The 16,100-nt window shown below is 38.3% G+C and overlaps 1 protein-coding gene across 1 annotated transcript in view; it reads right to left on the bottom strand.

The window, feature by feature from the left end:
* Dnah11 (dynein axonemal heavy chain 11) overlaps positions 1-16,100 on the bottom strand; it is a 261,208-nt gene that overhangs the window by 45,010 nt on the left and 200,098 nt on the right. Inside the window, exons 64-65 of the mRNA XM_090332210.1 lie at positions 15,501-15,736; positions 12,843-12,965 (exon numbers count right to left, since the gene is read on the bottom strand). Coding sequence (XP_090188336.1) covers positions 12,843-12,965; positions 15,501-15,736 — 359 coding nt within the window. The remainder of the gene's footprint in view (positions 1-12,842; positions 12,966-15,500; positions 15,737-16,100) is intronic.

Raw genomic sequence — 16,100 nt, 5'->3', positions numbered from 1 at the left:
TCCAATTCCCTGTGCTGAAGATTTTGCAATTGCTTTTTAAGTACACAATGCATCAACCTATTCATCAAGGTTGCTTCTCTTGTTTGTATACCTGGATGTTCTTTTGAGATTGGCAAGTAAAATTAAAATCATCTGGGAGCCAGGCATCTGAGGCTAATGCCTGTAATCCTAATTACCCAGGAGGCCAAGATCTGAGGATCATGGTTCAAAGTCAGCCTAGGCAGGAAAGTCCATAAGAGTCTTATCTCTAATTAGCCACCAAAAAAGCTGGAAGTGGAGCTGTGGCACAAAAACTTAGGAGCAGCACCAGGTTCTGAGTTTAAGACCTACGGGTGGTGATAGCAACAACAGCAAAGTCATCTTAGAGCTAAGAGAGCAGCACTCAGCAGTTCAAGATACTCAGCTGTCACTTGCACTGAGGGTGTAGAAGGGAGCACTAACTGACCTGGGCTAGGATCAGAAGCATTGTGGAGGGTGGAAGGGGGTTTGATGACAAGCTCAAAGTCTAGACCCACCAATTGCCCAAAGACAGACAACCCTCCAGTTTCTCTAGACCCTTTCGCCATTCATAAACATCCTCTTTCATATATTTTGCATACTCGTGCCTTAGGAGTCATTGGTTTCTTCAGATGTCACGCTTCCATCGGACACACGGGGCATCAACTGGAAACTGTCAAGGAGCATGGGGCTGCCATCTCTCCTCCAGTCCAGCCACAGAATCTTAGAGGTGCCTCATAGAATTTACATCAAACCATTCACTTTGCTTCTGTTTCTGGAGAGAGCCACAATGCATACCACAGCTTGTAATCTAGGATCTAGCAGCTGCTAATTTGGTTTGTGGTTTAAGATATTTTGAGTGAGATATTGATTATAGGGCATCCAATAGATTTGGACTTGAGAAGAAAGCCCTGGTCCTCCAAGAGGGAGCCAGGGAAATGAGACCCACAGGTCAGACAGCAGAAGGCCAAGCAACAAATCAACAATCCACAGTAACCAGCCATGGCAAGCACATAGACATTGTGTGCCCCCAAGTAAAGGGCAGAGTCCCAAGACCACCACCTACTAGGACTCATTTCTCTGCCATAGGTGAAGACAATCTGCATAGATATTCCTTGATGATCATCAACTGTCTCACATCCTCACATAGTCAAGGATTGAACCCCAAACAGCTACTGGGGCTCTTATTTCTTCCTTGGAGGAGGCAAATGTGGGCAGAGCTACCTCAATGACTTCCTACCTGAAATCCTGCAAGGTCAAGCTGTTGCATTTGATGCTGCCAAGCCTGTCAGCAAAAGAGAGTCATTTCACCTGACAAGAGAGGGCATCTACCATGAATCCCAAAGAGGCAGCCCAAACCCTCGGCTTTTAGCTTCAGGAATTAATCCCTCCATTGAGGGCCCAATTATTGGACTCCAGTCTGCAAGGGCCAAATCTGCACTTGATGAAGTTAACTCCCACAGGGCTGCTTCAATAGTGAACAGTGTTTTATACACCTCCAGTGCCCTCGTAGTTGAAGGCCAGGCCATTGAAAATCTGGCTGCCAAGGAATGCTCAGCAGCTAAAGATTAAACCATGCAAAGGCAGGTGTCCTCAAAGCTCACCAAGTCCATGCTGGAGATAAAAAATAAAAAAAGCAGAGGTTCACAAGACTTTGGACTCCACAAAAGCCGAGCTCAACCAGATGGTCCAATTCTACTTGAGACAACAGCTGAGGACAGAAAATGGAGCCAGGCCACCTCAAATACCAAGAAAGGACCTAAAGAAAAGAGTTGCCCATTCGAAGACAGCTATGCTAAGTTCAAACTAGGTTTCATTATTCAGCCTATGAAGCAAAACAGCACAAGGCTATCTGAACTCATGAGGAACATACGAGAAGCTAAACATACCCAATTAGTGGAGGTCACTGCTGTTAAAATCCAGGCTACTAGAACCAAATCAACAGCAGAAAACACTAGAATAGATAAGACCACCTCAAGCATCATGATCACAGATCAAATTGTAAGCCCCACCAAAAGTAGAATGCCACACCACTGGACTCCTAGCAGCCAGGAGTAATTCATCTCAAAATGTTAAGTTTCCCAGGCCCTCAGTGATCACTAACAATGTAGAGTTTGCATCCTCAAGTCCTCTAGAAGAGGGTACAGTCACTGGACTTCTGGCTACTAAAGGAAATTTGATAACCAAAGAGGCTAAATCACTTGGGGATGGCTCAAACAAAATGAGTGCTTGCCAGGGTGAATGGAGATTTCAATGGCAGAGGCCCAGTCTTGGTGCCAATAGCACTCATTTTCATGGGAAAACCTCTGGGCTCTTCTCAATGCCTCACCCTAGTCCTCATGCCTTAGCAGTCAGCTTTGGTGAACAACAACTACGCCCAGGCAAGCATGTGAATTCTAAGAACATACTTCACAATTACTTCATGATTGTCCACTGGCACCAAATACAGGCAACCAAAATTAATTTTGCTGTGAACAGAGAAATTACCAGAACTGTTTAAAGATAACTTAAAAGGGAATTACAGTAGAGACACCAACAAAGATATGCATTTGGGAAACAACAATTCAAATCCGTCAAGAACAGCTTCAAGAGAACAGGAAGCAATGACCTGAACATTTAAGGGCATCATACATCCTTTCTGTAGTATTTACTCACATGTACTGAGGGAACTTGATGAATCACCAAAGGAAGTTCTATTTTAGGTTATGGCAAGATAGAAGGGAGACAGAAGTTGATATCAAAATATGAGACCAATTGTGGGCCCTAAAGAAAACACAAACATTTGAAAAATCCTTCAGTTGGAGGTGACAAACCAGTTAACAACAACCAGCCACACTTGTCAACCAAAGGAGATACTAGATACCAATGTACAGGCGTCACAGGATGAGAAAACCCACAATGATAAGTAAGACTTGCTCAGAAATGGAATGAACTTGGAGACTTGCTATGAAAAGACAACATCTGCAGAGCAAATTGTATAGACCAAACATTAAACAACTAAGAGCTTATCAAATGAGGAAACAGAAGACACAACCAAGAACTGCCAGGGAGGTATGCTATCAAGGTTTTGGAATCAAAATAGACAAGGCAAAACAACATTAGACGACTTTAATGTGGAAGAAACTAGACTAAAAGACTGATACAAAGATAATAGTAATCAAGACTCAAAAGAAGATGCTCAAAGCATCATCAAACTATCTGAAAGATACCTGGTCAAGAAAGGATCTAAAGTATCTTCTATGATTATTTATGAAATAAGACCTGGAACAGATACTCAGACATTCCTCTTTAAAGGGAAAACAGGATGAGGGGATGGGGGAGGGGAAGGGAAATGGGGGCAAAAACATGAGAAGGGGTATCAATGTACATGAAGTGTAACCCTTCCATTAATTACAATAAAAATATCATTTTCTTCAAAAAAATCCTCTTTAAGGAAGTCTTTTGATTTGCAGATAGGGGAAACTTTGTCATGAATAATCATTTTCAAAATTTTCTTAGCAACTGTTTTAGCCACATAACATCGGTTCTATTTTTCAATAAAAGGGCATGGTTTAAGAGTCTAGAATCTAACTCCTAAGCTGCCAGCAACGTCTTAGTCAATGGGAAGTTTGAGAAAATTATATTGAAAGTTTTTCCTTGTTTAAACATTCCTGGGACACATAAAGTTGATTATACTCTCCCATACTAGGAACATTCTGAAACACTGATTCATAGTCCTGGACTACCATTTCCAGTCCCACACGTGACTGTTACAGAGGAAGCCTGGGAATGTGCCCCAGTGTTTCGTGAAGCTCCTGTCTAGGAAAGTATAGTCAATTTTACACGTTTTAGAAATTGTAAGTGATAAATCAAAAATCACTTCTATAATATTTCAGGGAGATCTGAAAGATTACAAAGAGATAATTTTACAAAGGTGTTTTTCAGAGGAGTAGCTTCTTGAATATGTAGGCTAGTGTAATTGTCTTGGAAAAAGTAGATGTTGCTTATCCTCCCAGCTATATCTTTTCAACAGAAGATAGAAGATATACTTTAAAATTAGGATTGTCTAGAGTTTGGTTAATTTAATTATTTGTAAGTACATACTGTACAAGTTTCCCATGTTATTTCTATGTAAAATATGCTGAAATAAAATTAAGCTAACACCAGAATTCTTCAATGTGACTTCAGGTCCAGATTTAAAGGATTTGATAAAATACATATTTTTTTTAACATTTTAAGAAATTGTAAACAGTGAAACTTCAAAAATAATTTTCCAGTAATCTTTATTTGAATATGAAGTGAGTTCATGTAAAACTGGAGAAAGACACTATTTTCTTGAAATGTGGTTTAATTTCAGCATTAACATTTTTTGTATATATTTTGTTATATGTCCAAGAATTTGTAGTTATTACAAATAACTACAAATAGTATGTTTGGGATCATAAAAACTTAGGAGAATTACTCTGGTGATTAGAACCATTTACTATGAGTACCAGAACAAATGTCATTAGTAACTTTTTTAAAGGTCATCCAAAGCCAAACATTTAGAATAAAGACTGACTTATAAGGAACAAATCAGTGTCTTATTAGGATACTTGTAATTCTTTACCAGGCATGTTTGCAGTAGGCCTCTTAAAAGATTTGCAAACTTTAAGATTTAGAGAGATATCTGAAGATCTGTATTATTGTTTTATTAGAGATTCTCGCTTTAACATGAACAATTCAGATAGCTAACATAGTCTTGAAAGACAAGGAATTCCATTGTGAGGGGCTCTTCAGCACCAGTTTGTCAGGTAAAGAGGGAGTAGGTAGGTTTGAAGGTAAGGAAATAATATAGTCCCTCCAGCTAGGGGGAGGGGAAACCACATTCCAGAGAAGAAATCAACTTTCCAACGAACATCTAAAAGCCTTGGAGCATGTCCTGCTGTTTAAAATTAAAAGCTTCTAGGTTAGACTTGTGAGCTCCCACTGCTGTGGCTGAGTGTAGCCAAAAAGCTCAGGTGAGCCAAGCAGCAGAGGGAAACTGTCACTTAGCAACCCCAGCAGGGAGGACTGTGCAAGTTGGTCAAACCGGGTTTGTCAAGAAAGGTTTTGGCTGAAAGCTGCACAGCTGGCAAGACTTTGAGGAAAAGGAAGGAAGGAGCCCTCAATAGAAATGAGTTAATTGTCTTACTGCTTCATACAGTTAATATCACGAATATATCCTTCTAAGATAAAAGTAAATTTCAATTAGGATTAAAGAAAAAGAATTAAGTTGATGTTTCAGAACTCTGTACAGAGAATAGAGAGCTGAGAGAAAAATCACAGCAGACATTTTTCCTTTCCACACATACACACAAAGTACATATTCATTCCAATACATTAAAATACCATCACACGATATCAAACACAAAAGAACTTCTGAGTCCATTAATCTTTTCTTTTGGTAGCTTGAACTCAGGAACCAAACACTGTCCCTTAGCTTTTCTGCTCAAAGATGGCACTCTGTTACTCAAGTCACACCTCCACTTTTGGCTTTTTTGTGGTTTATTAACCATAAGATTCTCAAATACTTTGTCAGCTACAGACTGAAATCCTCAGATCTCAGCCATCTGATTAGCTAGGTGTATCTGGCACTAGTGCTCAGCTAGGAATTGCCTTTTTTTTTCTTAAAAGAAATGGGGGATCAAAGACCTGGAGGTAAAAGCCGACACACTGAAAACTACAGGAAGGAATAGGAGATACACTAGACCTCCTTGGTGGCACAGGTCGGAACTTTCTTAATAAGGACCAAGAATCACAACAAATCAGAGAAAGGCTGGATAAGTGGGACTACATTAAACTGCAGAGCTTTTGTATGGCAAAGGACATAGATAGTAAACTAATTAGGAAGCCAACAGAGTGGGGGAAGATCTTCACCAACCATACAACAGACAAAGTCCTCATATCTAAAATATATCAACAGCTCAAAAAATTAAATCAATCCAAAACTAATCTCCAAAGTAACAACCATCCCATTAAAAGATGGGCCAAAGACTTAAAGAGAATCTTCTCTGAAGAAGAAACAAAAATGGCCTATAGACACATGAAGAAATGCTCAACATCTCTGGTCATAAAAGAAATGCAAATCAAAACAACTCTAAGATTCCATCTCACTCCAGTTAGAATTGCCAGGATCAAGAAAACTAATAACAACAGATGCTGGAGGGGATGTAGCCAGGAGGGATCACTACTACACTGTTGGTAGGAGTGCAAACTCGTTCAACCACTATGGAAAGCAGTATGGCAGTTCCTCAAAAGACTAAAGATAGAGCTCCCCTATGACCCAGCAATTCCACTACTTGGCATTTACCCAATCATCCAGAAACAAAGACATACTAAATCCACCAGCACAACAATGTTCATTGCAGCACTATTTACCATAGCAAAGATATGGAACCAACCTAGATGTCCCTCAGTTGATGAGTGGATCAACAAGATGTGGTATTTGTACACCATGGAATTCTATGTTGCTGTCAAAAAGAATGACATTGCCCCATTTGTTAGGAAATGGAAAGACTTAGAAAAAATCATTAAGTGAAGTAAGCCAGACTCAAAGGAACTTAGGCTCAATGGTTTCCCTCATTTGTCATAATCAGTAGAAATCTTGGGCTCTCCTAGCAGAGATTTGCAATAGAGCAAAACCTTGATACATGAGGCCATATAGTATGACGCTAAATGAAAGGATCTCTAGGATATAGAAACATAAGCCATATAATGAATCATTGTTGTTCTTAAGGTACTATGTTTTCTCTCATCTCTTTTGCTGTCCCTTGGTTATCTCATATTGTTACAGTATCTCACTTTGTTATCTATTGGATATATTTGTATTTGGTTATTTGAAATTGGATAGGGAAGGGGGGAAAAAGATGAGGGTTGGGGTGGGGGGAAGGGAAATGGGGACCCAGACATGTGAAAGGGTATCAATGTATGGGAATTAATGCACCATCTATCTGGCAAATATCATGTAACCCTTCTATTAATTACAATAATAAATATATGAAAAAAAGAAATGGGAAGGATCTGAAAGCTTTATATCCTGGTATGGTTTTAAATTTACTTGCAGAGAAAGTCAAACATCTCTAACCAAGATCACTGTAAAGCTGAGAAGGCAGTAGCTGAGACACTTTTTTTTTAAACCTGCATTGAATTTAGGAATAGAAAAGCTGTTAGAGCTGAGTGTGATGGCTCACACCTGTAATCCTAGCTACTCTTTAGTGAGCCTCTTATCTCCATTTAACCAATAGAAACCTGGAATTGGCACTGTGGCTCAAGGAGGAAGGCAGTAGCCTTGAACTGAAGAACTCAGGGACAATGCCCAGGCGAGGGGTAGGACGGTAGCCTTGAGCTGAAGAGATCAAGGATAGCACCCAGGCCTGGAGTTCAAGCCACATGACTGAAGAAGAAACAAACAAAGAACAAAAGGTTTGTCTATTCATAAAGTTTTGAGTCTAGAAGGAGAGGCTAGAATGCTGACTTCCATATATGAGAGCATAAATGGTCTTTAGGAATCTGATCCGCAGGGTCGATAAGAGAATTAAACACCTCTGGGGTTCCTTTAAAATCAAGTTTCCAGCTCAAGAGTGTACATTCTACCACACTGTAGGAGTTAACAGGGTCTAGCTTAAAATCTACCTTGGACTTCTATCAGGCAGATCTACAATCAACCATGATACAATCATATGGAACAATTCTAAGAAGAGCAACCTAATAATCATTCATAAAATGGAAGCTGGTTAAGTGAAAGCAATTTCACTTTCAGGAAACTCGGTAACTATAAAATAAATATTTACAAGGTCTTGTCTCCCTTTTACTCTATTAATTCTATAAAAATAAATTTTTATATCAAATGGCTAATATTTATACTAGTCAACTTTCAGTGTGTTTTTAAGGGATGCTAAAGATAACTGCTAGAATAATCAAATGACAGGTAAATGCACAATAGAGTAGAAATCATCCTTCAGAATATTTATATTGTGAGAAACAAGTGAAATTCATGATGCAGTGTGTTCACTCCAGTTAAGATTAAAGTTCAGGGGCTGGAGTTTGGCCTAGTGGTAGAGTGCTTGCCTAGCATACACAAAGACCTGGGTTCGATTCCTTGGTACCACATACATAGAAAAAAGCCAGAAGTGGTGCTAAAGCTCAAGTGGTAGAGCTCTAGCCTTGAGAAAGTCCAAGGACAGTGCTCAGGCTCTGAGCTCAAGCCTAGGACTGGCGCACACACACAAAAAAAGATTAAAGTTCAAAAATCACTTCTATAATATTTGGGGAAGATCTGAAAAGATTACGAAGAGATCATTTTACAAAGGTGCCTTTCAGATGAGCAACTTCTTGAATATGTAGGCTAGTGTAATTGTCTTGGAAAAAGGACATGTTGGTAAGTCTTCCCAGGTATGTTTTCTGTCGATTAATAGAAGATATATTTTATTTAAAATTAGGATTGTCTAGAGTTTGGTGAATTTAATTATTTGTAATTACATAGCTACTATTAGCTGGTTTCCATTTTATGACAGAGGTATCCACTGTGTGGGTCAGGTTCAACTGTATATCTCCTCAAACACAGATTTAATGCACTATTGATGAAACCATTACTCGAACCAAATTAAAGTCTAGGCTGATCTATCGGTCCTCAGGGAACTGTCAGACATGAAAGGAGTAATTAGTATTCATTACCTCATATTCCATAACATCCCAATTATTAATGAACTTCAACTTTTGGACTATGCCATATCTATCACAAGCATTTCTCAGACATTCATTATTAGGAAGAATAAAGTGTTTTTTTTTAAGGCCCCTTAAATAAACAACTGAAGTAAACAAAACCACTATTAGTAGTTGAAAACTTTCCCAGGGAAGTGCATTTCTAGCAGGGACTATCACAGTATGTATTCCACATGTGTTTGAGGAACACAATGGAGGGATTCTAGGAGAATCTACAGCTTTACAATCCTTGTAAGGGGCATGTTCTTCCCTCCTTTCTTCAGTTTAGTACTATCCTATCTTTATAGCATGAAGGAAAATGGGTCTGTAAATAGAGCATTCAACAAGGACAGAAAAATCTAGCAAAATGATCAGTATTAAAGACCAGAATGGAAGGATCCACTGGAAAAGCTGACAAACATGTGAATTCATTTGGGATAGGACCAGGATAGAGTCAACATATCTTTTGAATCTAAGACATTGCAAATGGATATTACCACTTAAAAAAATCATAGCAACATTTCCCCATTAATGTTCTTTTGTATTTTCTCCAATTTTTTTATTTGCTGCATTAAACCAAAAAAAGTCTTATTTCTATCAGATCTAGTCTTATTTTTTTCATATCCTCTTCCAGTTAACATATGTATAACTAAAATTTAAAGTTCTCATTTTAAAAACAAGATAAATGAACAGGAAAATATTTATTTTGCTTTAAGTATACATGATTCCAAACAAAAGCTATGCATTCACTAACATATCACAATTCATTGAAATATTTATGATTTACAAACCAAGCTATTTTTAAACATAAAAAAATCTCATTTGTATTGTCATTCATAAATAGGAATAGAAAGAAGCAAAGAGGAGAGGCTGGTTACACAGAAGAGGTAGTTCACAGAGTGAATATAGAAATCTGTTTAGATTCCAAAATTAGCTGAAGAGTGAAGTTTCAAAACTCTGACTATACAGTACCAATGAGCAGATTCGCTTAGAGACATTTCTGAAAACCATTTGGTCTTTACTTTAAAGCTGATGGTGCAAGTATTCTACCTTTGGCTATTATAGTCCAGAGTATAAACTCTTTTGGGGATTGGGTGTTTAAAAAAATACTGTCATTTTTCATTGTCTAATAAGGAAAATCATCCACTCTTCCCACACTATTCATGTTCTTCCATAAATCACATCAGCATTTACTTGGTAGAAGACTGGGTGATTACCCATGAGCTTTCCCTTTTCCCTACCAATAATATCTAATCAATAACCATGAGCTGATGACATTCACTCCTTAATCTTCTTTTGGTTTGCCCTCCTGTATCTTCCTGTCATTGCATCTGTTTAGGCTCCATCACGTATCGAGTACCTGCAATAATTTGCTGGCTGGGATGCAGGCTGCAGGCCCAAGCTCCTTCTATCAGTACTGTCCATTGTCTCAACAGCGTGACCTTCCCCAAACTCAAATGAGATTGCCTTCTTTTTCGGTATGCTTAAGAATCTTCCCTAGCTTCCCTACTTGGGTTTCTCAATGCAAGTATGGGGATTCTGAACCTCTTTAATGAAAACAATTGCTCTTAACAACTAGTACAACTGATAGAAATTTGGCCCTTGAATGTGCTTGGGGACAGAAGAATCATCCATCAAGAGGGAAAGCCAACCAGAGTTGGCTACAAAAGCCCTGCTTCTCTCTCCCATCTCATCTGTTCTGGTCTGCATACTCCTCATCCAACTGGATTTGCATTGTTTTCTAGCACTTTAGGAGTGTTTCCTGTGTGTTGCTATTTAGTATGAGGGCTCTGTGTTTAGGATTCTCTTGTCCTACTTGTCTACCTCGCAGGTGCCCACTGTTCTTTGGAGACTCCAGTTAACCATAAATGCAATCAAATGTAATTTTTTCCATAAAGCTTTGTCAAGTCTCCATTGTGAAAATGACAATTGTTTCTCATATACACTCCCATCATAACCTCTTATTGTTTAGGAAGTATACGTAAGGGTTTCTTAAGTGCAGTGTCTATTCTTTATCATGCTTAGTGTCTGCAGTACCCCCCCCCCACTCTGCATGACATACAATAGCCCTCAGAGAAGCTTTGATGGATATGATCTATAAGGACTCCTTTAGCACTGGCAGTATTGGGATAAAGATACTAAAATCTGCATGGGAAAGGAAAGCAGGTAAAGCCAGAGATAGAGTATTAGAATTCACCTTCAAGTGGTTCCCACACATGAGGTCAAGTAGCCAGGATTATTGCAATGATAACTTCATGTGATAAAAATATTTTACATAATTGCAGAGCATCTTAAATTTTCTGGGTTTAAAAAAATGCTCAAATGATTTAATAAGGGCTAAAGGATTTAATAGAGTACATAGTCACTGAATAATATTAGATTAATATTTGAGGAGACTGGATGTTCACTGTAAACTTTGTTTCTAAAATCAGAGACTTCTAGACACTTGGATACTTAACTAGATCCACAGTGGGGGAAAAATCATGACTCAAATTTATCATTTTTTTAAAGACTATACAAGTAAGTATAATAATCATTAAATTTATTCACATAAATTTTGCTGTTGAAAGTTGAAGCTAAAGCTCAGAGAATACATATTTCCCTGACAAAAATACCCTTAGGTCTTTATAATAGAGTCAGAACCTTAATAACAAGGATTTCACATTAGTGACATGCAAGATTTTACACTATATTTTTAACACATCAGACACAGCTACAATTATATTTGTGTGAAGAGTATAGTTTGTCAAGCAGCTTATTAGATTGTTCTAAATGTAGGTCTGGGTAAATTTTGGTTTATTAAACAATTATAAGTTGTCAGTCACTCTAAATGGATTTACTTGGGAGTTGAATACTATAGTAATTGGTTAGAGACTTAGAAACTAGTCACCCTTAAGTGGGACATTTCTACTTAAAGTTGACAGGCATAATCTAACGAAGACAAAAGAGTTACCTTGGAGGCAGAGTGGGTGTTAAAGAAGAGTTTGGGGGAAGTTTTAAACATATACCTAGGGGATTGAAAACAAGAAAATAAAAAGGGAAACAAAACAAATAACAAAAGAATAGGAAAAGAAATTGAGTGAAGTTCCATGATTTTTTTCTTTCTTTTTTGTTTGTTTTTGTGGCCTTGGGGCTTAAACTTGGGTGTTGTCCCTGAGCTCTTCAGCTGAAGGCTACCACCCTACCCTTTGAGCCACAGCCCCACTTCCTGTTTTTTAGTGATTAATTGGAGGTAACAGTCTTTCAGTCTTGAGTGCTCAGGCTGGCTTTGAACTATAATCCTCAGATCTCAGCCTCCTGAGAAGCTAGAATTCCAGGCGTGAGCTACAGCACCTGGCTGATTGATTTCTTGACGAAAAGGCCTAGGCTGCTTTTAGAGTGCCACAGTCTGCCTAGCCTTGATGAAAAATTTAAGTGATACATCTGATCACACATTTATAGAAAAATGACTTGATGATTCCTGGGAAATGTCTTCAATGATCCTGGGAGAATGTGTTGGATACTGTAGTGTTCTGGGTGAATGAGCCATTAGGACAGTCACATAGAACTCACAGTGTGTGAGGCATGGCATGTCTAACTATGTTAGTTTGTGGATCATTTCAGGATCCAGTGCTAATCTCCCTCTCTTTCTCTTTTAATACTCATATATACGAGTATTAACCATGTTAGAAAAAATACAACTGGCATATGGTTGTGGATGGTACCATTAGAAAGATGCTGACTAAAAGAGCTAGTAACAATTTAAAATCTACCTTAAAAGTTTTAGTAAATAAGCATTAAGTGATATGCAAATAAAGTTAATAGGCTGTAGACATTTTGAGAATTACTGAAGTTGAAGACAGTAATGTAACAATAAAACAAGAGGCAAATAGTCTCCGTTTAGTAACAAAGTTAAGAACTGTACAAAATAAACCTAAGTCCAAATTTAAGTAGTCTGAGAGTCTGGGTCATGGGTCATAAATCATGTTGAGACTGGCTTGTGCTGAGGATAGCCTGGTCTTGGAATACAGGCATCATGGACTGAAAACTAAGGAATGTCACAAGAAGGTTATAGTGAACCAGCTTGACAATGAGACTGAGAACCAGATGCTGGCGACTGAACCCACTTAGCATGAAATACAGCATATAAATTCAAGAGCACTTACCTTCCTTTTTTAATTGTGTTTCTGCCAAGCAGTGGATCAAGTACTGGATCTATTGTTTCCTCAAGGTTTTCAATTAAGATGATATCACCAAAGGCCAAAGCTATTTCAATGGCATTCAAGAACCTTCAGAGAAGAATGAGACAATCAAATTTAAATAAGCATAGGAAAACTGTTAAGAATTATTTATCAGATTCAATTCTATTTAATGTAGACATTTTAAATTGAAGAAACTTACAGAATATTTTTCTTTAACAATCTAGATTAAACAGAAATGAGAGAGCAATTATTTTGTCAGGGTCTGAGCACTGAGTTCCTTGAGCTTTCTCAAGGATAGAGCTCTACAACTTGACCCACAGCACCACTTCTGGCTTTTTCTATGTATGCGGTACAGAGGAATCAAATCCAGGTCTTCTTGCATGCTAAGTAAGCACTCCACCACTAGGCCATAATTTGGGCCCAAGAAAAAGATTTTTTTTTTTGCCAGTCCTGGGCCTTGAACTCAAGGCCTGGGCACTGTTCTTGGGCTTTCTCAAGGCTATATCTCTATCACTTGAGTCCCAGCACCATTTCTGGCTTTTTTCTATGTATGTGGTACCGAGGAATTGAACCTGGGTCCTCATGCATGCTAGGCAAGCACTCTACCACTAGGCTAAATTCCTGGTCCGGAGAGAAAAAAAAATTAAGACAATTTGCCATCATATTTTCCATATTAATTAGTTGCTTTTTAGTGATAACCAATGGTTGAAATGGTATAAATTGCTCAATACCATAAATTTACACTTATTCAGTTCCCCATCTCTTTGTGAGATAGAGTCTACATAGCCCACAGTGGCCCCACACACTATTTCTGCCATACTGTCTTTTGTGCTGGTATTAGAAGTGTCTACTACATAACTGGCTGCTGATTGCTTTATTACTATTATTATTGTTATATTTTTGTTATTATTTGCAGTACTTGGGGGCTGAAGTCAGGTTCTTGTTCTTTAAAAAAAAATTTTTTTTCTGATCCTGAGGCTTGAACTCTGGGCCTGGGTGCTGTCACTGAACTCATTTTCCTCAAAGCTAGTACTCTACTCTTTGAACCAAAGCACCGCTTTGGGATTTTTCTGTAATGAAGAGATGAGAGTCTCACAGACTTTACTATCTGGCTGGCTTCGAACTGCCATCCTCAGATTGCCTGCTCCTGAATAGCTAGGATTTTAAGTGTGAGAGACACCATTGTCTGAGTTCCTTATTCTTTTTAGGCAAGTGCTCTACATTTCCAGGACTTTCAAGTCATTTATAGCAATGATTCAAATTATATTAAATACTTTATGGTATTTTATCAGCCTTTTAAATCCTTAAGATCAGATATGCAAAATGGTAAGTTGTCATTTCATTCTTACCCTTCAATAAGAGTTTCTCCTTATTTTGCTTTGCAGGTGCAAAGGAAACAGAGTCAAGTGAAATAAAAGCAGGCCCCCAAATTAGCTTACTGAGCATTAAATGAACACCAGCTTTGCATAGAACAGCTCCTTAGTAGAGCTCAGAGGATCTAGTGACAGCGTCTGAGTAGACTCAGTTCTCAAAAGTGATACATGATCATACACACACAGCTACACAGCTTTTGTAATTCTAACAGGATCCTTTGGTCTCACTTGTGAATGTTAAGGTATAGTTTAACTTATCATTCCAAGTATAATTTTTGCCTTTTTACCATGCATTGTGTTTATTTGTAGATTTATAGGCACATTCTAATTGCTACAGATGAGGGAAACCATACAACTTATGTTCCCTTAATATAATTTTTTCTAAGTGATGTATATTGAAATGAACTCCAAGAACTGGAAACAGGAGGTAGGTTATTTTTTTTTTTGCTATTTTGTCTTTTGCTTTTCTCCTTTGTTATTATTTTTTATTTCTGTACTTTTTGTCTTGTATGTAAATTTACCTGACTTGGTGAGGATAAGGGTGAGCACAGAAATGGTGGGACAAAGAGTGAACAAATGCAGCAGTGATCCTCAGTAGATATTATGTTGAACATGAACTGTGCAACTTGTGGGGGAGGGGAATCAGGAGGGAAAAACTGGGAGAAAACAAGGGAATGGGTAACAATGTTCCAAAGGAAATGCACTCATTACCAGACTTATACAACTGTAACACCTCTGTTTATCATCTTTACAGTAAAAATAAATCAATTTTTTAAAAAAGCACTACATTAAACCTAACTAAGAGGTCAGGCATTCAGTGTTGGGATTTGTAGTCCTATTGAAGTTTTGCTACAGACATAGAACATACTCAGGGACATACATGTGAGTTTCAGTGAACCGCTAGGTACAGTTAGCCAATTTTACATTACCATTTATCGAACACTCTAAATAAGGAATGTTCTGTACTTCCATTCTGATCCTTCGAAAATATACCTCTTTTTCCTCTCAGAGGCAATGTTTGTGCAAATCTTCAGTCTGATTTGTTTTTTGTTTTTTTTTCATCTGTTGGATGTGGCCCAACATGAAATGCCTTTTTAGCCAAAGTAGTAAAAAAAAAAAAAAAAAAAGAGAGCATCAAACTGTAAAGTTTTCAAGTGGTCAAGAGCTCTTCATAAATGCCCAGACCATAGACATCAGACCTACTTCCTAACAGCTGAACCCCAAACCAATCCTTTTGGAATTCACATACCCTTTCTGTCCTAAATGCGTGACTTTCAGGTCAGTTCCGTATTTATTCTTGATCCACTTAATCCCCTGTTGCTGAGGGTCTATCATCAGGGGCCAGCGCTCGCAGTGAGTGAGGATGGCGGCATTTTCCGTTGACATTCTGTCGCTGGGCAGCCCTGCGTTATTCCAGGCGGCAATGGTTGCATCATCTGTCAACATGGCAATCGAGTCCAGGCCTTGGGTGATGGGGATGGCAACCTTCAACACCAAAGTCGAAAAGCTGAATGCAATAAACTGGCAATGCAGCAGGGGAGGAAGATACAGCAGGGTAGAAAAGAAAATGAGGCCATAGCCAAGAGAAAGTGATTCGAGGAGAATGCAGCCAACTATCTGCACGCTCCTAGAGGCCAACTGCAACTCATATCATGAAAGACCATTATGACTGGTCGATCCAGTGTTTAGAATCACATCCACTGTGGCATTTAACATCTGGTATATGAACTCCATCAATTTGGCTGTACCTGAAAGGGACTTTGTCCTACACATTTGTAGCTATTTTTTTTTTAACAATGTGAGAGGGAATTTAGGCCCTGGGGAGAATGGCAGGGACCCAGATACTTAC

This window comes from Megascapheus bottae, chromosome 5 (genome assembly GCF_031878675.1).
Source record: "Megascapheus bottae isolate mThoBot1 chromosome 5, mThoBot2.hap1, whole genome shotgun sequence".
In the NCBI taxonomy this organism is placed as follows: Eukaryota; Metazoa; Chordata; class Mammalia; order Rodentia; family Geomyidae; genus Megascapheus; species Megascapheus bottae.
This window is presented reverse-complemented; position numbering and strand designations above follow the sequence as displayed.